This window comes from Ixodes scapularis, unplaced genomic scaffold (genome assembly GCF_016920785.2).
Source record: "Ixodes scapularis isolate PalLabHiFi unplaced genomic scaffold, ASM1692078v2 PGA_scaffold1__304_contigs__length_218370807, whole genome shotgun sequence".
Classification (NCBI taxonomy): domain Eukaryota; kingdom Metazoa; phylum Arthropoda; class Arachnida; order Ixodida; family Ixodidae; genus Ixodes; species Ixodes scapularis.
Window position 1 is genome coordinate 12,534,605 of NW_024609846.1, and position 26,698 is coordinate 12,561,302.

At 52.9% G+C, this 26,698-nt stretch overlaps 1 protein-coding gene across 1 annotated transcript in view; it reads right to left on the reverse strand.

Moving 5' to 3' along the window:
- LOC120838877 (testis-specific serine/threonine-protein kinase 1-like) overlaps nt 1-26,698 on the reverse strand; it is a 44,888-nt gene that overhangs the window by 2,595 nt on the left and 15,595 nt on the right. The window contains exon 3 of the mRNA XM_040208996.2: nt 5,278-5,452. Within this exon, the coding sequence (XP_040064930.1) occupies nt 5,278-5,452 (175 nt within the window). The remainder of the gene's footprint in view (nt 1-5,277; nt 5,453-26,698) is intronic.

The window sequence follows — 26,698 nt, forward strand, 5'->3', positions numbered from 1 at the left end:
TAAAAACATCCTGTAACACGTCCGGAAACTTAAATAATTATGCTCCATAGAACGCTGATTAAAAAACAACCGGGGCAATAATAACCAGTGTAGAGGACTGTAGCTTTAGTAGTTTCTGAATATTAATTTATGAAATGACCTTTTATGTAGTATACTGAAACCGCATTGCCAAATCTCCACATTTTACCATGTGTTTAAGAACCATTTATTTCATTTTTTACCTTATTTGAACGGAAAATAAAAGTGAAATGCGTTTGAAAATCTTTGAAATACGAAACTAGAGCGCAGCTCTTAAGGAGGAGGAGGGGAGGGTACGGAGGGGAGCGTATGCCCCTTTCTCCTCCGTACCCTCTCCTCCTCCTCCTCCTTCTCTCCTGCTGTCGCTGAATTTGTTCCTGGGTGAAGTGACACGAAGTCGTGCGTCATTTTCCCCGCTACATTTAGCGGGGAAACTGAATTGGTGTTGATGTCACGTGACGTCAATTTCTCCGCCGAATTTATCGGGGAAATTTTTCAGTTGAAATTAGTGGGAAAATTTTGCGCTAAATTTAGCGGACAGATTTATATGCTAAATTTAGCAGAAAAAATTTCCCCGTTAAATTTAGCGGAGAAATCGACGTAGCGGAGAAATAGTAACACCGCTCCAAACATCTTTCTCTCTCTCTCTCTAAAATGGAAACTCTGAGGTGTTGATAATAATCGCTGGAGAAGGGAACAAGGGGGACGCAGGACAAGTACAAATCTCCAAACACAGCTAGGTGACTGGTGCGCTTGCACCTTCGCATTAATCATAATATTACAGTGCAGGCAGCTCACCCTTATTGGTGCTAGCTGATGGCACCTGAAAAAACCCGTTTGCTCTACTTACGTCTAACTCCTGGTTAGCTCAGTTGGTAGAACGCTGCTCTGGAAATGGAGAGGTCTCTGGCTCGATACCAGGACCAGGAGGACTTTCTCGGTCGCGCACCTATCTGTGCTTGAAGATTTGTTTATCCTTTGTCCCCCTTGTTCCCTTTCTCCAGGGCTTATTATGATCATTCATGCTTATCTCGCTTGCACCTTTGCATTGATCATTCCAAGGTGTCGTTCACAACCTGAGGGACCTTTTGTCGTGGCTTCCAAGTTGCATCGAAGCTTGGGTTATGCAGTTTCCGGTAGACTTTATTCTTATTGTTGCTTTCTCGGCTTTTTTTTTTTTTTATATCTTTTACCAAGTTTCGATTAAAAAAAAAACTGAACGAAGAAACACAAGGAAGCTGCACGACTTTGTGGCGATTCTTTTACTGAAGTCTATGCTGCGCCTGCAGAAGAACCGTCTTCGGCATTTGATGTGGCCATCGAGCTCGTTCAAACTAACGAACCTCTATTATTCTCGCTGTAACACCATTTATTCACGTTGACAAACGATGTACAGCCTAATTTGTTTGCCTTTTTTTTTTACTTTCTATTACGTTTTGTTTATTACTTATAAATACGGTAACGACAAATTTGGTGGAAAAAAAAATATGGTTCTTTTTGACTGCTTTTGACTTGCGTCTTGGCTACTTTTATTAACCGCCCAACGGCAGGACCGTTTTCTTTAAACCGATAATCACCGTTTTGAGCCTCGTGAAGAGTGTATTAACAAATACACCGGTTTTTATAAAACATGTAAACACCCAAAAACATCCCTTAATTTTTTTCATTAACATAGGAAAATACACGCCATAGTTATACCTGGGGTGTGCATTTTCCGTTTTTATTAGTGAGAAAAACCGGCGAATGTTTTTCGGTGTTTATTTGATTTTTAAAAACCGGGTATCTCGGTTGGAAGACCCGTGACAAGGCTAAAGACAGTGATTATCGATATAAAGGGCGATCTAGTTTATTTATATTCGCGCCAGATACGTCGCCACCTTATTTCTAAAACCGAAATGTCAGAAAAAGTGAAAAACAAATTAGGCTCTTTACAGCCTTAGTCAACGTGAATAAATGCTACCACAGCAGGAGTAATTAAGGTTCATTGTTTTGAAGATATGCGTTCTCCAATGTCAGTGGCCTTGGACCAGACTGATGTTGGCAGTGTCGTCTAAGAACAACAGCAACCTCTGTATAAATACTGGAATTATGCAGAATCCACGATATGACACGTTTGACGAACCTCTACGGGGAAGAATTTCGAAAGAAATTATCCCTCACTAGGGCAAAAACAAGCAATGACTGGTGTTTTGCGGTTTAAATCAAGGTGAAAATATACAACCACCGGTGTTTTTGGTTTTAACTGATTTTGTATTTTCAACACCGGTGTTTTTCGGTTAAAACCGGAGACTGCAAAGTCTAGTTATACCCCATTGACGCTCTCACATCTCCCTAAATTAAATGTGCCATTATACTCGTGGTCAACTTTCTGTGGCTATGCCGCAGAGGTAGCAAAATTACTTTAAAAAAGTGAAGAAATTACATTATTAATTGCTTTTCTGAAAACTGCAAAACTGTAATTAAATTACATTACAAATTATTGCAGAATAAATGTAATGACATCACATTACAATTACTTTCCAAAAGTAATGCAATTACTACATTACTTTTCAATACCTTGAAGCAGTAATTCGCGCTCGATTTATTTACAGTATACTATGTACCACAAGTCATATCTTCTTGTTTACACAACAGCCTTATGCGCCTCAAGGTGAACCATACTGGCAATCGTTTTGCTGGCGCACAGAACATGTAAGTGTTAACCATTATGAATAGCTACTTCCTTAGATGTGACTCAAAAGCCGTCGACTCACAGGTTTCGCAGTTCATTCAATAGTGAAGGTACTTAGTTAAAGGGCGATATGTTTCCCTTCCTGATCTTGAAGACTGTATATTCCGTGTCAGTTTTGTGAAGTCTGGCCATGGGGAGCTCGTCCTTACAAGGGGTTGTCACGGGAAACGTTTGCCTTTTGCCTCGGACGCAGTCTAGTTTTATTCTCCCAAGAGCACTAGTTGACGTATTCCCGGTCATTCCTCTCAAAGTGTATTGTTCCCATGCACCCGAAGAGCCCAAGTTATTGCGCGTTGTCACTCAAGGGGGCTGGATATTAGCTAGGCTGAAGCGTCGCCAGTCGAGAAAAGGGATTGTGCGAGCTTCCTAAAATGTCTACTTTCTTCAACAAAATATTTTCAACAATATCTGCTCGTAGACTGATTCCCGTATGAACTTCCCATAAAAAGGCAGCGAGATATACCGCGAGCCGGACCTACTTTGCTGAATTCCCGTTTTTTTTTGTTTTTTTTTGTTTTTTTTTTTTTTTTTTTGACTACAAGAAGCACGTTTACTTAACAAGGCCAAGGATACGCAGGAAACGTTCTGGAGCTTTGACAAGGCATATGGGATTAACTATTTATTCCGGTCGTTTGTTGTTCACAGTGGTCGAGGCTACGGTCTGATCTTGCTTGACGAAAGAGCAAGAGGGCTGGTGATCTTCCTGTCTTGTCCTCTCAGGTTTTAAAGTGTGTTTACCTCACTGGTGATGTGCCCTTCGCCTTGTAGCCTAAAAGCCGTTCATCCCTAAGTTAGCAGTGCGGTGGAATCTACGTGCTCGTTGGAACAGTCACACGTTATGGTAGAATTACCCGAGACTGCGGTGATAACAAGAAACGAAAGAAAGAAGGAAGGAAGAAAACACTTCTTTCCTTCTTCCTGTCGTTTTTCTGTCATCATCGCAGTCTGGAGTAATTCAACAATCATAAACTTACACCAGCTAACTTGCGCCCTAACACTTTGTTCGTTTACTCACACGTCTGTCTTTCGCCACGTTATCACGCACTCGTTCATTCACACGAGCAGAGAAAGAGACGGGTCACGTGATCAAAGGAAGATGGTTGATTGGTTCTGGTGAGCTCGTAGCTCCCACCGCACTGTCAGCTTAGGGATGACCGAAGTATCGCCGTGATGATGTGGCACCATGAATCTGTCTTGCCTGGAATTCGTGAGCCGTGGCCTTCCGGCGATGTCTTTATACATAAGCTTTGCTCCTTCGCCTTTCCATCCCGCCTTTGTGCGTCTGTCGAGCTCTTTGTACGAAGCTTTGCGCTCAGATGACCATCGTTCATTTGCTCTGACGAATCTTGCATGACCTTTCACCATAAAAAATATATAAATATTTTTTATAACTCACAAACAAGGGTACAATTCTTATTTCTGAAAAAAGTAATTTCAAAAGGAATGAGTAATTTTTTTGGAAATTACTGCTTGAAAGTAATTCGTTACATTACTAAATTACCAGTCTAGAAAAGTAATTCATTACTTTACTTACTACCAGAAAAAATAATTTAATTACTGTAATCTCATTAGAATAATGTCAGGACTGCCATCTCTGCTATGCAATCAAAGCTATGGACGCACGTGCGCTTGCGCATCTTGAGCGTCCATCAGAGCAGTGCACGCGCACATTTCACTTTTGAAAACCCACAGAAAGTAGTCCGCGAGTGGAGTCTCTTCTGCGTGTCATCGCGATACAGAGCCACTGAAACTGCAATGGACAACTCACTCAGATTAGTGCGTTGGTGACGAGGCTATGCGTCAGTGGTATGAATAAACTCTCCCCTGTGATAAGGTAAAACGACTAGAAAAAAAAAACACGAAAAGATTAGCTGTGACTGCGTCCAGGAAGTATCTGAAGTAATGATGTTTAAAAAAAAGCAAAAGAGGACGGGGGACAACCTTCTGTGGCTCGGCAGTCAAAGGCACCAGGGTTTGTGGTTGAGCGCCGATTCAAGCTGTTCACGCTCACTTCTCACCGGAAATGCCACAGAAATACTAAAGGGGGCTAACTAAAGAGCTTCTGGCAGGTACCATCATGAGAGTTCGGTGCGCGTGGCGCGTGCCTTCCTCATATGCCGAGTAATGAACATGCTCATATGGGCTGCCAGGTTGCATGCTGGACTGTTTATGTAGATTAGTGTAAAGGGTGCAATGTGTTTCGTGTTTTGCCTGTGTCTTTTCCTCGCCTTTGTCTTTTCGGCGCGAGCGGTATCTGTGATGAGCCAATCGACCTTTGTGTTGAGTTACACAAGTACCAATAAAGAGAAAGCTGCGAATGTAGTTACATGCGTTGATGTATTAATCTGTAGCTGAGCTAAAGCAAAAATGTCACTGTCCATGTGCGCGTTCATCAATAAGGTACGCGCGTGCAGCGCGCGTAACTATATTGCTTCACAGCATCCTTCTTGGTGCACCCCAAGTAGCTTTCTTGTAGGGATGAGTCTGCTTGTGCTTGTGACAAAGCCTCGAAAATTGGAAAAACTTACGGCAGAATCTGCTGAAGCCGAAATCTGTGAGCTTGACCGTGTTTTCGTCCTTGAGCAGGACGTTCTCGCACTTGAGGTCCCGGTGAGCAATGTTCTTGTTGTGCAGGTAGTTGAGGGCGCTGGCCAGCTGGCCGAAGTAGCGCCGAGCGCGCTCTTCGCCGATGCGCCCGTGGTTCTGAAACCGGAAAATGAGATCGGTGTGACACCCTACGTCCTCACTGGCCTCATAATCATGTACGAGAATGTTTGAAAGAGAAGTATATGTTTGTTTCGTTATATTAGGAATGCGCGCGCAGAGCGTTCTACGGTCGATGACAGGTTCAGAGTTCATGGGATGCTCCTTCCACCTCTTTCCACTTCAGCAGAGCGAACTCTAGAGAGGACCTGTGATCTTCTCTCCAGTGTTTCATCTGTTAAAGTGGAAAGAAGTGGGAGGAGTTTTCCTTGAATTCTTAACCTGTCACCTACTATAGCAGGCTCCATATAAAAGAAAAAAAGGAAAATGCACTACCTTTCTCAGCCGTTAACTGCTTATCGAGGGAACTTGTAATGATCGAGGTTCAGAAAGTGTGCTGTGGTTTGCCCTGCATCACTCATCAAAGTTAAAGCTACTCTCCTAGTCACGGTGCAGACTATTTTCTTCCTCCCGACAAGCAGGTCTGCTCCGCAAAAATTCATACCGCGGGCTTTTGCCATGGGTTCAATAACTGAAGAAGGCGCGATCTTGACCCGTCATTGGTGCAATTGAATAGCCTTCTTGAAGCTCTTTCTAAACGAATGTATCGGCCATTGTATACCATTTTCCGATTTCCCGGCTTGAGAGACTTTTCGCACGAAGTTGTCTGGGCGTGGCTCGAGCGAGCGCGAACAATCCTTCGAGCAATCGAGCCAGATCATGTTTGCCCCATTGGGCAACGGCAACCTATACGGATGTTGAGGAAGACGCACCGAAGAATCATCGAGCCGGGTATCCGACAGGGGGCAACCGTTCTTGCGAAACGTTCACGAAACAAACTATAGTCACCTAGACCTTAAGAATCGCAGGACATGTGGTTACCCCCGGGCATGAACGCTTCGCAGCCAGCAAGCTCAAGTCAAGGCATTATCTTCAAAAAGAACGCCGAGGAACGAGCCACAAAGCAAAAAGTGTGAAGATGAGGAGCCACGCCCCGCGCTTCTTGAGCTGTCAGTTATACGGCAGGCAACCCTACAAAAAAAAAAATATATATATATAACTTTTCACAATATGGGGATTATAGAACTGGAAACCTAACTGGAATTGTTTCAGGAAACCTGAAATCCAAATTGCAGAAAAAGGAATAATTTCCGAAAACCTGAAATCAAGACCGAATCCAGGAAGATTTCCAGTTCCATAATCCATATAGCGAAAAGTTGTAGTACTGGTTTTTGCAGTAGGGAAGTGCTCCGAAACGCGTATTTTGCGAAAGGGAGCGAGTGGCACGCCAAAGAAAGGGCAACATAGAAAACGCGCGGCGTAGGTGGTACCGGAAAATCCCATAATGCAACGCGCAGCAACGTGTGACGTCACGCGTTACGTGAGATGACGTGACACGTGACGCTACCGACTAGACCACGCACACACACACTTGCACGGCTCGGGAACGAGTGCGGGTTTGTCTGAGAAGGCTTTGCGGACGGGGCCCGATAACGCTATCGCGTTCCACTCCTAAAGGCGAAGCATTAAGCGACTCCCAAGTTTTTTTTATTATGCGAATATGATAATTGGGAGTTTTCGTAGATGGTTTTCGCCGTTTCGCAACGCTCTGAGAAACCCGCTGCGATACCCAGAACTTTACAATCAAGACCATCGGCGCGCAGGTGCAGTAGCGGCTTCTTTGTTGCGGAGGGCTTAGCGGAGGGGGAAACGCGCTCTACGAAAACTCCCTTGTAACACCGAAACGTTATGCTTTGAACAACTTGCCATGCTACTACTCCATTCTATCATATATCGCTATTCTTGTCCCAAACATTCAAGATAATGACGTGTAAACTGCAGGTTCCTTAGTCGAATAAACTTTTTGATGTATTGCCACTACTGAAGAGTATCCAAGTTCATCAAAGTGTTCAGTTTATTCCTGGGTATAAAATCTCTTCATGATTGTATAAAATAAATGCAGTCCCTTCCCAATATTATGACACACTCTGTGGTGTCTAAGAAGTGTATTACATCTCTAGAAAGATATATCTTGGAGGAACTTCACGCAAATTTTTGAGAAACAGCCAAGTTCAAACGAGCACAATTTAAAATTACAGCAAAGTACAAGATTTTACATACAACTGCCCTAAACCAGAAGAATCGATTTGGTGCTGGGTACATTTAGTTTTTTTTCCTCAAAATTGTTGTCTAGAGTTCCTGAGACCAATTCGGCTAATAAGATTGAACCGTTCCTGCTTTGACGGTTGTGATCATTTCCAGTATTTTTCTATTAGCATTATAAAATAGCAAACAAAAAAATGTTTTATATTGCGATAATCTAAAATTATAAAAATAAGTTTTCAAAATATTCGTGCTAATTATTGGTGTTATGAGATCATAACAAAGTGGTTTTCTTTAAGGAGTTGGAGCACTGCGGTGAGTACCCAATTTATGAGAACATGATTGTTCTCGTAAACTTAACGTTGAGACGTCAAAAGTCATGCTTCATCATGCACTGAATGTTTACATTTAATTAATTAACCCAGTCGTCCTGCACACACAAAAAGAAATTCGGGAGAAGAGCGTAATGAAACATCCGACTTGATATCTGTGTTGTACACGCTCCTCAAAAAGAGGAACGGAAGCTCGTTCCTCGTTCCTCTTGATTTTTGGAACGCGTTCCCGTTATAAGTTTCATCTGCGAGAAATGAAGTCGTTCCCATTACAGTTTCAAAAATGGAACGTATCGTTACATATACGTGACATATTCAACTTACATTTGTATTTTGCAAATTACCGCATTTACTTAGATCAAACCAAGCTTTTTTTTTTATCTTATCAAATAGCACCATACGAATTTGAATGCTGCGATGGTAGGTAGGTAGGTAGGAACGTTTATTTCACTTTTTTGCATTAAGAAATGCTGCGGTGAAAAGGTTTACGGTACAGGAGCGGGGGACAGGGAGCTTCCATTCTTCTCTGTTGGCCCTGTTGGTGCGATGGAAGGACACCAGGAAAAGAAAACACGACAAAGCAAGATTTCATTTGTTGATATATTCACTTTTAAAAATCTCAGCGTGTTGCCGAATTCATGTTTGTGGTGGGCTATGCAGGCGAGCCAAATGTACTGTTGCCCCACATTGCATGACTGCTATTGTCTTAATACTGTAAAGCTATTGTCTTAATACTTTTTTAGATTTCCCCTTTTAGAAATAAAATAAAAAAGTGAAAGCCGTTTACAACTCCCTGTAACGCCGAATTGGAGCGCAGCTCTTGAGGAGGAGGAGTGAAGGGTACTGAGGGGAGGGTAGACCCCTCCTCCTTCTCCTCCTCCTCCCCTCATTCTTTAATATGCTCCGGGGGGGGGGGTCACGTGACCTCGGGGGGGGGGGGGGTGTCACGGGACTTCGGGGAGGGGGGTCACGTGACCTCGGGGAGGCGTGACCTGGGGGTCACGTGACCTTGGGTGTCACATGGGGGTCACCTCAAGGTCACGTGACCCCCAAGGTGACCCCCACGTAACCTCAGGGGGTCACGTGACCTTGGGGGTCACGTGACCTGGGGGTCACGTGGGGGTCACCTTGGGGTCATGTGACCTTGAGATGACCTTGGGAGGGGTCATGTGACCTTGGGGGTCACGTGACCGTGGGGAGACCACGTGACCTCAGAGGGGTCACGTGACCTCACAGGGGTCACGTGACTTGGGGGTCACGTGACCTTCAAAGGGTCACGTGACCATCTTGGGGTCACGTGACCTTGAGATGACCTTGGGAGGGGTCACGTGACCTTGGGGGTCACGTGACCTTGGGATGACCTTGGTTACGCGGACGGCGACGCCGACGCCGCTCAAGCCGGGAACGGGCCCCTAAGAGCTGCGCTCTAAAATGAACCCACTGGACGAAAAAAAAGGAACGCCGTTCCTTCTTTCGTTCCCGTAAAAAAGTAACGAATTCCTGTTCCAGTTCCACGAATGCAAAATGGAACGGCGGCGTTCCTTCGTTCCTCCTAAAGGAACGCGTTCCAGGAACGCCGTTCCTTGGAACGCCGTTCCGTACAACACTGCTTGATATCACATTCCCCGAAGAAGGCGGAAAACCAAGATGTTGAGATAGCACTGCCTTGTAGTCGGCGGTCTTATGTATTGTATTTCATCGTCAGTTTAAGACTCGGTCCATCTCAAGACGTCTTCGGACAAGGCGCGGGTTCCCAAATTCGAAACGATGAACGAATGCCTGAAAACATATCCACTTCAAGACAAGCTTTTCTCAAAAACGACTCATTTGAGAGGATTTGTTATAACATGGATGAAGAAAGAATAAAACAATTAAAACAGGGACAACACCTAACCACATGTTTCAACTGAACAGGCGAGTAAACTTTCAACAGCGAGCAGCCGACTATACCCGGGGGAAGAAGGGAAGATAAGAAAACGCGAAGTGCAAGTCAGAGTGGTGGGTTTATCTCGGATTTTAGAATTTCAACCTCAGTTTTCGTCAGCTGGAGGGAAGGGTTTGACAATTGTTGTTTTTTGCTGTGGTCATGGCGAATGGTTATATGATCTCCCTGCTGAATCTGCTTTCATGCCCCCCCCCAGGATTTTTGTTTTATCAAAGAGGGGATGACAACGCAAACGCGAACGGGCATGTATGACTATGGGATGATAAAAATCTGGAGAGGCCTTAGAAACTTCGTTGTGATGTTCGCGGAGTGGTGCATCTTCCGGTCTGTCCTATGTATTGATGGCCGCGGCTCCAAGGGGATGGAGTAAACTTTCTTCTCTTTGCATGGAATGAATTTCGTTTCGTGTTTAACAGTGCAGCCAATCGGAATCCGGTTGTTGTTCACTTGTTGACAGTGTTTTTTAAGACGCATGCGGCACGAGAAGACAACATTCGTGTCGAACTTTGAGGCAATGAATTTTATCCGGTGGGCTGAATTGTGTACGTAAGGAATGACGGCGAATCGGGCTTTCTTTTTTTGTGACTGGTGACTGGCGATCAGGCCCGCGAATCAGCCTTTCCATTACTGATCGAAGAAGGTCGACGGAAAACCCTGCCCTGACGAGCCTCATGTGCTGCGACTTGAAGCTATCTTCTGAAAGATGACAGCAAGACTTCGTGAAGGATGAAGAAAACAACGATTTGATGATACCGTGTTTTACCGACTTCGAATGGGCGCTAGAAAACGGTAGGACAGGTTTAGAAGACCTTTGTTGAAAGGCCCAGCAGAGTCCAGTGGCACTGACATGAAGTCGCAAATCTAGGTACTGAAGACCTTCATTCGAAGGTTCTTCCTTCGTAAATGTAAAGCCTGACGAACAGGCGGAAAAAACGGCTGTAATGCTATCTGGAGAAGTTCGATCAGAATGAATGATTAGGTAGTCGTCTACATATCTGAAAACATGGCAGCCAGGCGCGGAGATGTCCAGTTGTGCTTTTATAGCTCTCTCAACAAATAAAAGAAATAATTCGCTGAGAACAGGGGCGAGACATGAACCGATGTAAACTCCTTTCTTTTGGCGGTAGATCCCTCTCTCATGTTCAACTAAGGTGGACTGGAGATATAGATGAATCAGGTCAACGAACCCAGCAACGGAGACACCGGAGGAATTCTGAAAATCCACAGCTCCGTGCTCAAAGATGGCGTCGGAGATTGAGGCAAGCAATGCGGTAGGATCTAGATTGAAATGCATGTCTTCTATATCAAGTGGAAAAATAGAGTGCGGCAAGGAGCAGAAATGTTGGGAACTGATGAGAGAGATGAGTTCTATTGAGTTAGACACTCTAAAGGGTTGAGGGAGGTGGATGCAGGACAGATGCTTTTGTAGAAAGAGCCCGAGCTGCTTCTGCCAACAACCGTATTCCGACACAATACTTCGGAGGGGAACTCCAGTCTTATGTGTTTTCGCAGTGAAGAAAACTGAAAGGTACTGCTTCGCTGGACTACTAATGGCGCTTTTTAGGAATAAAAGGTTCAAACACGAGCAGAGTTGTTTAGCTCTTGACCTGAGGGTCCCAGACGGTCGCGATTTCAATTTGAGAAAATTCTTTGAAAGGGCGGCGTTCACCTTATCTCCAAAATCTCCCTCCTCTAAAGCAACAATAACACCCGTCTTATCGGATTCTAACAGCTTTAGGTGTTCTTGACGAAGCTCTTCAACAGCGGCGAGTAGAGAGATCTTGCCTGGCTTGGGGGTGGGTGGAAGCGCACGGCGCGGATGGCGGAGCCGAGAAAATCTTGCCTCTGTGGTTCTGGGATGGCGGCGGCGACTTGATGTACTGAGGCGAGTTGATCAACCTTCTTAGTAGGAAGGTCTGGGGCGAACTTGGGGCCTCTGGAGAGCAATTCCATGGTGTCGGACGAGATAGCAGTGTTGCACAACAGGACTGGCGGTTCGAACTTCGTCTCGTTCAGCTTACGGCAGGAGGCAGTCACTCCAGCAATGACTTCTTTCCATGAAGCTTCAAGGAGGCGAGAAGCGGCGTCGACGATGAACAGGTACGAAGGATGCGAGCGGAAGCCAGAGCCAAACAAGTTCGTCATGCGGCTGGGAAGGACCCTTCCCAGAAGGTGGAGCTCTAGGGATATTTCTTTCCTCGATATCTGCATGATACGGTAGATGGAGGACCAGTTGTTACAGTGGAATCCAAGGACGGAGGCCACTCCAGGATGAGGTAGGCTCTTGCGTAGGTGCAGACCGAGCGAGCGGAGCCTTAGACGGAGCAAATTAATTCTTGAGATGAAGCAAGCAGCCTCGAAGAAGGAAGTTGGGTTGAAGCCTGACTCATCTATATCTCCCGTCCACCTTAGTTAAACATGAGAGAGGGATCTACCGCCAAAAGAAAGGAGTTTGCATTGGTTCATGCCTCGCCCCTGTTCTCAGCGAATTATTTCTTTTATTCGTTGACAGAGCTATAAAAGCACAACTGGACATCTCCGCGCCTGGCTGCCATGTTTTCAGATATGTAGACGACTACCTAATCATTCATCCTGATCGAACTTCTCCAGATAGCATTACAGCCGTTTTTTCCGCCTGTTCGTCAGGCCTTACATTCACGAAGGAAGAACCTTCGAATGAAGGTCTTCAGTACCTAGATTTGCAGCTTCATGTCAGTGCCACTGGACTCTGCTGGGCCTTTCAACAAAGGTCTTCTAAACTTGTCCTAGCGTCTTCTAGCGCCCATTCGAAGTCGGTAAAACACGGTATCATCAAATCGTTGTTTCCTTCATCCTTCACGAAGTCTTGCTGTCATCTTTCAGAAGATAGCTTCAAGTCGCAGCACATGAGGCTCGTCAGGGCAGGGTTTCCCGTCGACCTTCTTCGATCAGTAATGGAAAGGCTGATTCGCGGGCCTGATCGCCAGTCACCAGCCACAAAAAAAGAAAGCCCGATTCGCCGTCATTCCTTACGTACACAATTCAGCCCACCGGAAAATCCATTGCCTCAAAGTTCGACACAAATGTTGTCTTCTCGTGCCGCATGCGTCTTAAACAACTCTGTCAACAAGTGAACAACAACCGGATTCCGATTGGCTGCACTGTTAAACACGAAAAGAAATTCATTCCATGCAAAGAGAAGAAAGTTTACTCCATCCCCTTGTGCTGCGGCCATCAATACATAGGACAGACCGGAAGACGCACGAATCAAAGACACCGCGAACATCACAACGAAGTTTCTAAGGCCTCTCCAGATTTTTATCATCCCATAGTCATACATGCCCGTTCGTGTTTGCGTTGTCATCCCCTCTTTGATAAAACAAAAATCCTGGGGGGTGCATGAAAGCAGATTCGGCAGGGGGATCATAGAATCATTCGCCATGACCACAGCAAAAAACAACGTGTCAAACCCTTCCCGCCTGCTGACGAAAACAGGTTGAATTTCTAAAATCCGAGATAAACCCACCACTCTGACTTGCACTTCGCGTTTTCTTATCTTCCCTTCTCCCCCCTTCTCCTCCTGGGTATAGTCGGCTGCTCGCTGTTGAAAGTTAGTCGTCTGTTGCTAGTTGAAAGATGTGGTTGGTGTTGTCCCTGTTTTAATTGTTTTATTCTTTCTTCATCCATGACTTAAACCAACACGCTCTTCTACCAAGCATTGTTATAGCAGCAGCTTGTAGTTGAGGGCCCTAAAGTTTGTAGTCACCAGTTAAGAACTTTGTCGATCTCAAAAAGTTCCTGGAAGAGGCGCGGGTGCCCGAATGTGAAATGATGAACGAATACCTGGAAATAGTCTATTCATGTCTATTTCGAGACATGCTTATTCAAAGATGGCTAACGTTATAGGATTTGCCATAGGAGTAGCTTATCGTCGAGGGTCCTAAATTTTGTACCTCTTAACCACTTAAGCCCTCGTGGTCGAACTCAAAAAGTTCCTGGATCAGGCACGGGCGGCAGAATTTCAAAAGATGAACGAATGCGTCAAAACGGCCAATCCATCCCCACTTTGCGACCGGTTTTCTCATAAAAGACTCATTTCGAAGTATTCGCCATTGTACCAGGACGTGCTCGAGGGCCTTATATTTTATGTTCCGTTTTTTGTTGGAAACCGTGTTGTCCTGAAAATATTCCCTGTCGAGGCGCATTGGCTCAAATTTCAAAAGTTGAACGAATGCATAAAAGAGCTGAACCATCCCTATTTTGAGACCAGTTGTCTCAAAAAGGATCCATTTTAGAGTATTTACCATAGTACGAGGTTGGGATCGAGGGCTCTACATTTTCTACTCCATCTATAGTCGGGAATCGGGTTGTCCTCAAGAAGTTCCCAGGCGAGGCGCCTGCGCCCAAATTGCAAAAGATGGAAGCATGCGTAAAAACGGCTTAACCATCCCCACTTTGAGAGCGGTTGTCTCAAAAAGGATTCATTTTAGAGTATATGCAATAGTACCAGGATGTGATTGAGGGCTCTACATTTTATACTCCACCTATAGTTGGGAACTGGGTTCTCCTCAAAAAGTTCCCTGGAGAGGTGCGGGTGACCAAATTTCAAAAGGTAGCGAGTAGCATCGCCTACCGAGTAGACGATGCTACTCGGTAGGCGTTAATTTTTTATGATTTGACATGATGGACGCGGAGGATGAAATTTGCATCTACGTTTTTTGCACCACCAACCTTACGCCTGTTTCACGAGTGGCAACTTCAGCGCACCCCGCGTTTCCCATGTGCTGCGATTATTTCTAAAATTTACTGATCTAGTGGGTTTCGATGACGCAGATTTATAATTTGAACAATGTGTTTATTTTTACAAATTAAAAATATTAAACAAATTTTAGTTAATTGTTCAACTTAAAGTGACGATTATACCCTAATGCCCCTCTGGCCGTATAACTTCCGTGATTATACTGCCCCAGTGTAGCCTTAACCAATCTTTAAAAACCTCTTGAAAAGCCTAAAATAAGCGCGCTGTATATATGATATAAAGGCAATACATTTAACATAGCAGTAGATTCGGACGTGCACTTCGGTATGCCAAGGAAGCTTTGATCACGCCGCGAGACCGGCGAGATTTGCGTTCGACCAGTTGTAACTTTTCCCTGCGGTGCTAGGCTTTCGTAAAAAATGTTCGCGTATTCTCAAGGGTCATTTTCACCGTTTACGCAAGGTATTACAAAACGCCTTCGGCGAATGACGACGAATGAGCAGAAACCCTGTCTTCAGCACGCTGCCGCACAGCCTCCGCAACGCTCCAAGAGCTCGATTTTACGTGTACCAAGATGGCCGTCCGGTGGCCGCACTCGCGGAGCGGGGAAGGTGATGTGCATAGTTAGCGTTCGTGCGCTCGACTGGAAATGTGTGTGCGTGCACGCGGACCGATTTTACGTGTACCAAGATGGCCGTCCGGTGGCCGCAATCGCGGAGCGGGGAAGGTGGCGTGCATAGTTAGCGTTCGTGCGCTCGATGGAAGTGTGAGTGCGTGCACGCGGACTGATTTTACGTGTACCAAGATGGCCGTCCGGTGGCCGCACTCGCGGAGCGGGGAAGGTGGCGTGTATAGTTAGCGTTCGTGCGCTCGACAGGAAGTCTGTGTGCGTGCACGCGGACCGATTTTACGTGTACCAAGATGGCCGTCCGGTGGCCGCACTCGCGGAGCGGGGAAGGTGGCGTGCATAGTTAGCGTTGGTGCGCTCGACTGGACGTGTGTGCGCGTGCACGCGGACCGATTTTACGTGTACCAAGATGGCCGTCCGGTGGCCGCACTCGCGGAGCGGGGAAGGTGGCGTGTATAGTTAGCGTTCGTGCGCTCGACAGGAAGTGTGTGTGCGTGCACGCGGACCGATTTTACGTGTACCAAGATGGCCGTCCGGTGGCCGCACTCGCGGAGCGGGGAAGGTGGCGTGCATAGTTAGCGTTCGTGCGCTCGACTGGACGTGTGTGCGCGTGCACGCGGACCGATTTTACGTGTACCAAGATGGCCGTCCGGTGGCCGCACTCGCGGAGCGGGGAAGGTGGCGTGCATAGTTAGCGTTGGTGCGCTCGACTGGACGTGTGTGTGCGTGCACGCGGACTGATTTTACGTGTACCAAGATGGCCGTCCGGTGGCCGCACTCGCGGAGCGGGGAAGGTGGCGTGTATAGTTAGCGTTCGTGCGCTCGACTGGACGTGTGTGTGCGTGCACGCGGACCGATTTTACGTGTACCAAGATGGCCGTCCGGTGGCCGCACTCGCGGAGCGGGGAAGGTGGCGTGTATAGTTAGCGTTCGTGCGCTCGACTGGACGTGTGTGCGCGTGCACGCGGACCGATTTTACGTGTACCAAAATGGCCGTCCGGTGGCCGCACTCGCGGAGCGGGGAAGGTGGCGTGTATAGTTAGCGTTCGTGCGCTCGACTGGACGTGTGTGCGCGTGCACGCGGACCGATTTTACGTGTACCAAAATGGCCGTCCGGTGGCCGCACTCGCGGAGCGGGGAAGGTGGCGTGTATAGTTAGCGTTCGTGCGCTCGACTGGACGTGTGTGCGCGTGCACGCGGACTGATTTTACGTGTACCAAGATGGCCGTCCGGTGGCCGCACTCGCGGAGCGGGGAAGGTGGCGTGTATAGTTAGCGTTCGTGCGCTCGACTGGACGTGTGTGCGCGTGCACGCGGACCGATTTTACGTGTACCAAGATGGCCGTCCGGTGGCCGCACTCGCGGAGCGGTGAAGGTGGCGTGTATAGTTAGCGTTCGTGCGCTCGACTGGGCGTGTGTGCGCGTGCACGCGGACCGATTTTACGTGTACCAAGATGGCCGTCCGGTGGCCGCACTCGCGGAGCGGGGAAGGTGGCGTGTATAGTTAGCGTTCGTGCGCTCGACTGGACGTGTGTGCGCGTGCACGCGGACTGATTTTACGTGTACCAAGATGGCCGTCCGGTGGCCGCACTCGCGGAGCGGGGAAGGTGGCGTGTATAGTTAGCGTTCGTGCGCTCGACTGGACGTGTGTGCGCGTGCACGCGGACCGATTTTACGTGTACCAAGATGGCCGTCCGGTGGCCGCACTCGCGGAGCGGGGAAGGTGGCGTGTATAGTTAGCGTTCGTGCGCTCGACTGGGCGTGTGTGCGCGTGCACGCGGACCGATTTTACGTGTACCAAGATGGCCGTCCGGTGGCCGCACTCGCGGAGCGGGGAAGGTGGCGTGTATAGTTAGCGTTCGTGCGCTCGACTGGACGTGTGTGCGCGTGCACGCGGACCGATTTTACGTGTACCAAAATGGCCGTCCGGTGGCCGCACTCGCGGAGCGGGGAAGGTGGCGTGTATAGTTAGCGTTCGTGCGCTCGACTGGACGTGTGTGCGCGTGCACGCGGACTGATTTTACGTGTACCAAGATGGCCGTCCGGTGGCCGCACTCGCGGAGCGGGGAAGGTGGCGTGTATAGTTAGCGTTCGTGCGCTCGACTGGACGTGTGTGCGCGTGCACGCGGACCGATTTTACGTGTACCAAGATGGCCGTCCGGTGGCCGCACTCGCGGAGCGGTGAAGGTGGTGTGCATAGTCAGCGTTCGTGCGCTCGACTGGAAGTGTGTGTGCGTGCACGCGGACCGATTTTACGTGTACCAAAATGGCCGTCCGGTGGCCACACTCGCGGAGCGGGGAGGGTGGCGTGCATAGTTAGCGTTCGTGCGCTCGACTGGAAGTGTGTGTGCGTGCACGCGGACTGATTTTACGTGTACCAAGATGGCCGTCCGGTGGCCGCACTCGCGGAGCGGGGAGGGTGGCGTGCATAGTTAGCGTTGGTGCGCTCGACTGGACGTGTGTGTGCGTGCACGCGGACTGATTTTACGTGTACCAAGATGGCCGTCCGGTGGCCGCACTCGCGGAGCGGTGAAGGTGGTGTGCATAGTCAGCGTTCGTGCGCTCGACTGGAAGTGTGTGTGCGTGCACGCGGACCGATTTTACGTGTACCAAAATGGCCGTCCGGTGGCCACACTCGCGGAGCGGGGAGGGTGGCGTGCATAGTTAGCGTTCGTGCGCTCGACTGGACGTGTGTGTGCGTGCACGCGGACTGATTTTACGTGTACCAAGATGGCCGTCCGGTGGCCGCACTCGCGGAGCAGGGAAGGTGGCGTGTATAGTTAGCGTTCGTGCGCTCGACTGGAAGTGTGTGTGCGTGCACGCGGACTGATTTTACGTGTACCAAGATGGCCGTCCGGTGGCCGCACTCGCGGAGCGGGGAGGGTGGCGTGTATAGTTAGCGTTGGTGCGCTCGACTGGAAGTGTGTGTGCGTGCACGCGGACCGATTTTACGTGTACCAAGATGGCCGTCCGGTGGCCGCACTCGCGGAGCAGGGAAGGTGGCGTGTATAGTTAGCGTTCGTGCGCTCGACTGGACGTGTGTGCGCGTGCACGCGGACCGATTTTACGTGTACCAAGATGGCCGTCCGGTGGCCGCACTCGCGGAGCAGGGAAGGTGGCGTGCATAGTTAGCGTTGGTGCGCTCGACTGGAAGTGTGTGTGCGTGCACGCGGACTGATTTTACGTGTACCAAGATGGCCGTCCGGTGGCCGCACTCGCGGAGCGGGGAGGGTGGCGTGCATAGTTAGCGTTGGTGCGCTCGACTGGACGTGTGTGCGCGTGCACGCGGACAGATTTTACGTGTACCAAGATGGCCGTCCGGTGGCCGCACTCGCGGAGCGGGGAAGGTGGCGTGTATAGTTAGCGTTCGTGCGCTCGACTGGACGTGTGTGCGCGTGCACGCGGACTGATTTTACGTGTACCAAGATGGCCGTCCGGTGGCCGCACTCGCGGAGCGGGGAGGGTGGCGTGCATAGTTAGCGTTGGTGCGCTCGACTGGACGTGTGTGTGCGTGCACGCGGACTGATTTTACGGGTACCAAGATGGCCGTCCGGTGGCCGCACTCGCGGAGCGGGGAGGGTGGCGTGCATAGTTAGCGTTGGTGCGCTCGACTGGACGTGTGTGTGCGTGCACGCGGACTGATTTTACGTGTATCAAAATGGCCGTCCGGTGGCCGCACTCGCGGAGCGGGGAGGGTGGCGTGCATAGTTAGCGTTGGTGCGCTCGACTGGAAGTGTGTGCGCGTGCACGCGGACTGATTTTACGTGTACCAAGATGGCCGTCCGGTGGCCGCACTCGCGGAGCGGGGAGGGTGGCGTGCATAGTTAGCGTTGGTGCGCTCGACTGGACGTGTGTGTGCGTGCACGCGGACTGATTTTACGTGTACCAAGATGGCCGTCCGGTGGCCGCACTCGCGGAGCGGGGAGGGTGGCGTGCATAGTTAGCGTTGGTGCGCTCGACTGGACGTGTGTGTGCGTGCACGCGGACTGATTTTACGTGTACCAAGATGGCCGTCCGGTGGCCGCACTCGCGGAGCGGGGAGGGTGGCGTGCATAGTTAGCGTTGGTGCGCTCGACTGGACGTGTGTGTGCGTGCACGCGGACTGATTTTACGTGTACCAAGATGGCCGTCCGGTGGCCGCACTCGCGGAGCGGGGAGGGTGGCGTGCATAGTTAGCGTTGGTGCGCTCGACTGGACGTGTGTGTGCGTGCACGCGGACTGATTTTACGTGTACCAAAATGGCCGTCCGGTGGCCACACTCGCGGAGCGGGGAGGGTGGCGTGCATAGTTAGCGTTGGTGCGCTCGACTGGAAGTGTGTGCGCGTGCACGCGGACTGATTTTACGTGTACCAAGATGGCCGTCCGGTGGCCGCACTCGCGGAGCGGGGAGGGTGGCGTGCATAGTTAGCGTTGGTGCGCTCGACTGGACGTGTGTGTGCGTGCACGCGGACTGATTTTACGTGTATCAAAATGGCCGTCCGGTGGCCGCACTCGCGGAGCGGGGAGGGTGGCGTGCATAGTTAGCGTTGGTGCGCTCGACTGGAAGTGTGTGCGCGTGCACGCGGACTGATTTTACGTGTACCAAGATGGCCGTCCGGTGGCCGCACTCGCGGAGCGGGGAGGGTGGCGTGCATAGTTAGCGTTGGTGCGCTCGACTGGACGTGTGTGTGCGTGCACGCGGACTGATTTTACGTGTACCAAGATGGCCGTCCGGTGGCCGCACTCGCGGAGCGGGGAGGGTGGCGTGCATAGTTAGCGTTGGTGCGCTCGACTGGACGTGTGTGTGCGTGCACGCGGACTGATTTTACGTGTACCAAGATGGCCGTCCGGTGGCCGCACTCGCGGAGCGGGGAGGGTGGCGTGCATAGTTAGCGTTGGTGCGCTCGACTGGACGTGTGTGTGCGTGCACGCGGACTGATTTTACGTGTACCAAGATGGCCGTCCGGTGGCCGCACTCGCGGAGCGGGGAGGGTGGCGTGCATAGTTAGCGTTGGTGCGCTCGACTGGACGTGTGTGTGCGTGCACGCGGACTGATTTTACGTGTACCAAAATGGCCGTCCGGTGGCCACACTCGCGGAGCGGGGAGGGTGGCGTGCATAGTTAGCGTTGGTGCGCTCGACTGGAAGTGTGTGCGCGTGCACGCGGACTGATTTTACGTGTACCAAGATGGCCGTCCGGTGGCCGCACTCGCGGAGCGGGGAGGGTGGCGTGCATAGTTAGCGTTGGTGCGCTCGACTGGACGTGTGTGCGCGTGCACGCGGACTGATTTTACGTGTACCAAGATGGCCGTCCGGTGGCCGCACTCGCGGAGCGGGGAAGGTGGCGTGCATAGTTAGCGTTCGTGCGCTCGACTGGAAGTGTGTGTGCGTGCACGCGGACCGATTTTACGTGTACCAAAATGGCCGTCCGGTGGCCACACTCGCGGAGCGGGGAGGGTGGCGTGCATAGTTAGCGTTGGTGCGCTCGACTGGACGTGTGTGTGCGTGCACGCGGACTGATTTTACGTGTACCAAGATGGCCGTCCGGTGGCCGCACTCGCGGAGCGGGGAGGGTGGCGTGCATAGTTAGCGTTCGTGCGCTCGACTGGAAGTGTGTGCGCGTGCACGCGGACTGATTTTACGTGTACCAAGATGGCCGTCCGGTGGCCGCACTCGCGGAGCGGGGAGGGTGGCGTGCATAGTTAGCGTTGGTGCGCTCGACTGGACGTGTGTGCGCGTGCACGCGGACTGATTTTACGTGTACCAAGATGGCCGTCCGGTGGCCGCACTCGCGGAGCGGGGAGGGTGGCGTGCATAGTTAGCGTTGGTGCGCTCGACTGGACGTGTGTGTGCGTGCACGCGGACTGATTTTACGTGTACCAAGATGGCCGTCCGGTGGCCGCACTCGCGGAGCGGGGAGGGTGGCGTGCATAGTTAGCGTTGGTGCGCTCGACTGGACGTGTCTGTGCGTGCACGCGGACTGATTTTACGTGTACCAAGATGGCCGTCCGGTGGCCGCACTCGCGGAGCGGGGAGGGTGGCGTGCATAGTTAGCGTTGGTGCGCTCGACTGGACGTGTGTGCGCGTGCACGCGGACTGATTTTACGTGTACCAAGATGGCCGTCCGGTGGCCGCACTCGCGGAGCGGGGAGGGTGGCGTGCATAGTTAGCGTTGGTGCGCTCGACTGGACGTGTGTGTGCGTGCACGCGGACTGATTTTACGTGTACCAAGATGGCCGTCCGGTGGCCGCACTCGCGGAGCGGGGAGGGTGGCGTGCATAGTTAGCGTTGGTGCGCTCGACTGGACGTGTGTGTGCGTGCACGCGGACTGATTTTACGTGTACCAAGATGGCCGTCCGGTGGCCGCACTCGCGGAGCGGGGAGGGTGGCGTGCATAGTTAGCGTTGGTGCGCTCGACTGGACGTGTGTGTGCGTGCACGCGGACTGATTTTACGTGTACCAAGATGGCCGTCCGGTGGCCGCACTCGCGGAGCGGGGAGGGTGGCGTGCATAGTTAGCGTTGGTGCGCTCGACTGGACGTGTGTGCGCGTGCACGCGGACTGATTTTACGTGTACCAAGATGGCCGTCCGGTGGCCGCACTCGCGGAGCGGGGAAGGTGGCGTGCATAGTTAGCGTTCGTGCGCTCGACTGGAAGTGTGTGTGCGTGCACGCGGACCGATTTTACGTGTACCAAAATGGCCGTCCGGTGGCCACACTCGCGGAGCGGGGAGGGTGGCGTGCATAGTTAGCGTTGGTGCGCTCGACTGGACGTGTGTGTGCGTGCACGCGGACTGATTTTACGTGTACCAAGATGGCCGTCCGGTGGCCGCACTCGCGGAGCGGGGAAGGTGGCGTGCATAGTTAGCGTTGGTGCGCTCGACTGGAAGTGTGTGCGCGTGCACGCGGACTGATTTTACGTGTACCAAGATGGCCGTCCGGTGGCCGCACTCGCGGAGCGGGGAAGGTGGCGTGCATAGTTAGCGTTCGTGCGCTCGACTGGAAGTGTGTGTGCGTGCACGCGGACCGATTTTACGTGTACCAAAATGGCCGTCCGGTGGCCACACTCGCGGAGCGGGGAGGGTGGCGTGCATAGTTAGCGTTGGTGCGCTCGACTGGACGTGTGTGTGCGTGCACGCGGACTGATTTTACGTGTACCAAGATGGCCGTCCGGTGGCCGCACTCGCGGAGCGGGGAAGGTGGCGTGCATAGTTAGCGTTGGTGCGCTCGACTGGACGTGTCTGTGCGTGCACGCGGACTGATTTTACGTGTACCAAAATGGCCGTCCGGTGGCCGCACTCGCGGAGCGGGGAGGGTGGCGTGCATAGTTAGCGTTGGTGCGCTCGACTGGACGTGTCTGTGCGTGCACGCGGACTGATTTTACGTGTACCAAGATGGCCGTCCGGTGGCCGCACTCGCGGAGCGGGGAGGGTGGCGTGCATAGTTAGCGTTGGTGCGCTCGACTGGACGTGTGTGCGCGTGCACGCGGACTGATTTTACGTGTACCAAGATGGCCGTCCGGTGGCCGCACTCGCGGAGCGGGGAGGGTGGCGTGCATAGTTAGCGTTGGTGCGCTCGACTGGACGTGTGTGCGCGTGCACGCGGACTGATTTTACGTGTACCAAGATGGCCGTCCGGTGGCCGCACTCGCGGAGCGGGGAGGGTGGCGTGCATAGTTAGCGTTGGTGCGCTCGACTGGACGTGTGTGTGCGTGCACGCGGACTGATTTTACGTGTACCAAGATGGCCGTCCGGTGGCCGCACTCGCGGAGCGGGGAGGGTGGCGTGCATAGTTAGCGTTGGTGCGCTCGACTGGACGTGTGTGTGCGTGCACGCGGACTGATTTTACGTGTACCAAGATGGCCGTCCGGTGGCCGCACTCGCGGAGCGGGGAGGGTGGCGTGCATAGTTAGCGTTGGTGCGCTCGACTGGACGTGTGTGTGCGTGCACGCGGACTGATTTTACGTGTACCAAGATGGCCGTCCGGTGGCCGCACTCGCGGAGCGGGGAGGGTGGCGTGCATAGTTAGCGTTGGTGCGCTCGACTGGACGTGTGTGTGCGTGCACGCGGACTGATTTTACGTGTACCAAGATGGCCGTCCGGTGGCCGCACTCGCGGAGCGGGGAGGGTGGCGTGCATAGTTAGCGTTGGTGCGCTCGACTGGACGTGTGTGTGCGTGCACGCGGACTGATTTTACGTGTACCAAGATGGCCGTCCGGTGGCCGCACTCGCGGAGCGGGGAGGGTGGCGTGCATAGTTAGCGTTGGTGCGCTCGACTGGACGTGTGTGTGCGTGCACGCGGACTGATTTTACGTGTACCAAGATGGCCGTCCGGTGGCCGCACTCGCGGAGCGGGGAGGGTGGCGTGCATAGTTAGCGTTGGTGCGCTCGACTGGAAGTGTGTGCGCGTGCACGCGGACTGATTTTACGTGTACCAAGATGGCCGTCCGGTGGCCGCACTCGCGGAGCGGGGAGGGTGGCGTGCATAGTTAGCGTTGGTGCGCTCGACTGGACGTGTGTGTGCGTGCACGCGGACTGATTTTACGTGTACCAAGATGGCCGTCCGGTGGCCGCACTCGCGGAGCGGGGAGGGTGGCGTGCATAGTTAGCGTTGGTGCGCTCGACTGGACGTGTGTGTGCGTGCACGCGGACTGATTTTACGTGTACCAAGATGGCCGTCCGGTGGCCGCACTCGCGGAGCGGGGAGGGTGGCGTGCATAGTTAGCGTTGGTGCGCTCGACTGGACGTGTGTGTGCGTGCACGCGGACTGATTTTACGTGTACCAAGATGGCCGTCCGGTGGCCGCACTCGCGGAGCGGGGAGGGTGGCGTGCATAGTTAGCGTTGGTGCGCTCGACTGGACGTGTGTGTGCGTGCACGCGGACTGATTTTACGTGTACCAAGATGGCCGTCCGGTGGCCGCACTCGCGGAGCGGGGAGGGTGGCGTCCATAGTTAGCGTTGGTGCGCTCGACTGGACGTGTGTGCGCGTGCACGCGGACTGATTTTACGTGTACCAAGATGGCCGTCCGGTGGCCGCACTCGCGGAGCGGGGAGGGTGGCGTGCATAGTTAGCGTTGGTGCGCTCGACTGGACGTGTGTGTGCGTGCACGCGGACTGATTTTACGTGTACCAAGATGGCCGTCCGGTGGCCGCACTCGCGGAGCGGGGAGGGTGGCGTGCATAGTTAGCGTTGGTGCGCTCGACTGGAAGTGTGTGCGCGTGCACGCGGACTGATTTTACGTGTACCAAGATGGCCGTCCGGTGGCCGCACTCGCGGAGCGGGGAGGGTGGCGTGCATAGTTAGCGTTGGTGCGCTCGACTGGACGTGTGTGTGCGTGCACGCGGACTGATTTTACGTGTACCAAGATGGCCGTCCGGTGGCCGCACTCGCGGAGCGGGGAGGGTGGCGTGCATAGTTAGCGTTGGTGCGCTCGACTGGACGTGTGTGCGCGTGCACGCGGACTGATTTTACGTGTACCAAGATGGCCGTCCGGTGGCCGCACTCGCGGAGCGGGGAGGGTGGCGTGCATAGTTAGCGTTGGTGCGCTCGACTGGAAGTGTGTGCGCGTGCACGCGGACTGATTTTACGTGTACCAAGATGGCCGTCCGGTGGCCGCACTCGCGGAGCGGGGAGGGTGGCGTGCATAGTTAGCGTTGGTGCGCTCGACTGGACGTGTGTGTGCGTGCACGCGGACTGATTTTACGTGTACCAAGATGGCCGTCCGGTGGCCGCACTCGCGGAGCGGGGAGGGTGGCGTCCATAGTTAGCGTTGGTGCGCTCGACTGGACGTGTGTGTGCGTGCACGCGGACTGATTTTACGTGTACCAAGATGGCCGTCCGGTGGCCGCACTCGCGGAGCGGGGAGGGTGGCGTGCATAGTTAGCGTTGGTGCGCTCGACTGGACGTGTGTGTGCGTGCACGCGGACTGATTTTACGTGTACCAAGATGGCCGTCCGGTGGCCGCACTCGCGGAGCGGGGAGGGTGGCGTGCATAGTTAGCGTTGGTGCGCTCGACTGGAAGTGTGTGCGCGTGCACGCGGACTGATTTTACGTGTACCAAGATGGCCGTCCGGTGGCCGCACTCGCGGAGCGGGGAGGGTGGCGTGCATAGTTAGCGTTGGTGCGCTCGACTGGACGTGTGTGTGCGTGCACGCGGACTGATTTTACGTGTACCAAGATGGCCGTCCGGTGGCCGCACTCGCGGAGCGGGGAGGGTGGCGTGCATAGTTAGCGTTGGTGCGCTCGACTGGACGTGTGTGCGCGTGCACGCGGACTGATTTTACGTGTACCAAGATGGCCGTCCGGTGGCCGCACTCGCTGAGCGGGGAGGGTGGCGTGCATAGTTAGCGTTGGTGCGCTCGACTGGACGTGTGTGTGCGTGCACGCGGACTGATTTTACGTGTACCAAGATGGCCGTCCGGTGGCCGCACTCGCGGAGCGGGGAGGGTGGCGTGCATAGTTAGCGTTCGCGCGCTCGACTGGACGTGTGTGTGCGTGCACGCGGACCGATTTTACGTGTACAAAGATGGCCGTCCGGTGGCCGCACTCGCGGAGCGGTGAAGGTGGTGTGCATAGTTAGCGTTCGTGCGCTCGACTGGAAGTGTGTGCGCGTGCACGCGGACCGATTTTACGTGTACCAAGATGGCCGTCCGGTGGCCGCACTCGCGGAGCGGTGAAGGTGGCGTGCATAGTTAGCGTTCGCGCGCTCGACTGGAAGTGTGTGTGCGTGCACGCGGACCGATTTTACGTGTACCAAAATGGCCGTCCGGTGGCCACACTCGCGGAGCGGGGAGGGTGGCGTGCATAGTTAGCGTTCGTGCTCTCGACTGGAAGTGTGTGTGCGTGCACGCGGACCGATTTTACGTGTACCAAAATGGCCGTCCGGTGGCCACACTCGCGGAGCGGGGAGGGTGGCGTGCATAGTTAGCGTTCGCGCGCTCGACTGGACGTGTGTGTGCGTGCACGCGGACCGATTTTACGTGTACAAAGATGGCCGTCCGGTGGCCGCACTCGCGGAGCGGTGAAGGTGGTGTGCATAGTCAGCGTTCGTGCGCTCGACTGGAAGTGTGTGTGCGTGCACGCGGACCGATTTTACGTGTACCAAAATGGCCGTCCGGTGGCCACACTCGCGGAGCGGGGAGGGTGGCGTGCATAGTCAGCGTTCGTGCGCTCGACTGGAAGTGTGTGTGCGTGCACGCGGACCGATTTTACGTGTACCAAGATGGCCGTCCGGTGGCCGCACTCGCGGAGCGGTGAAGGTGGTGTGCATAGTCAGCGTTCGTGCGCTCGACTGGAAGTGTGTGTGCGTGCACGCGGACCGATTTTACGTGTACCAAAATGGCCGTCCGGTGGCCACACTCGCGGAGCGGGGAGGGTGGCGTGCATAGTCAGCGTTCGTGCGCTCGACTGGAAGTGTGTGTGCGTGCACGCGGACCGATTTTACGTGTACCAAGATGGCCGTCCGGTGGCCGCACTCGCGGAGCGGTGAAGGTGGTGTGCATAGTCAGCGTTCGTGCGCTCGACT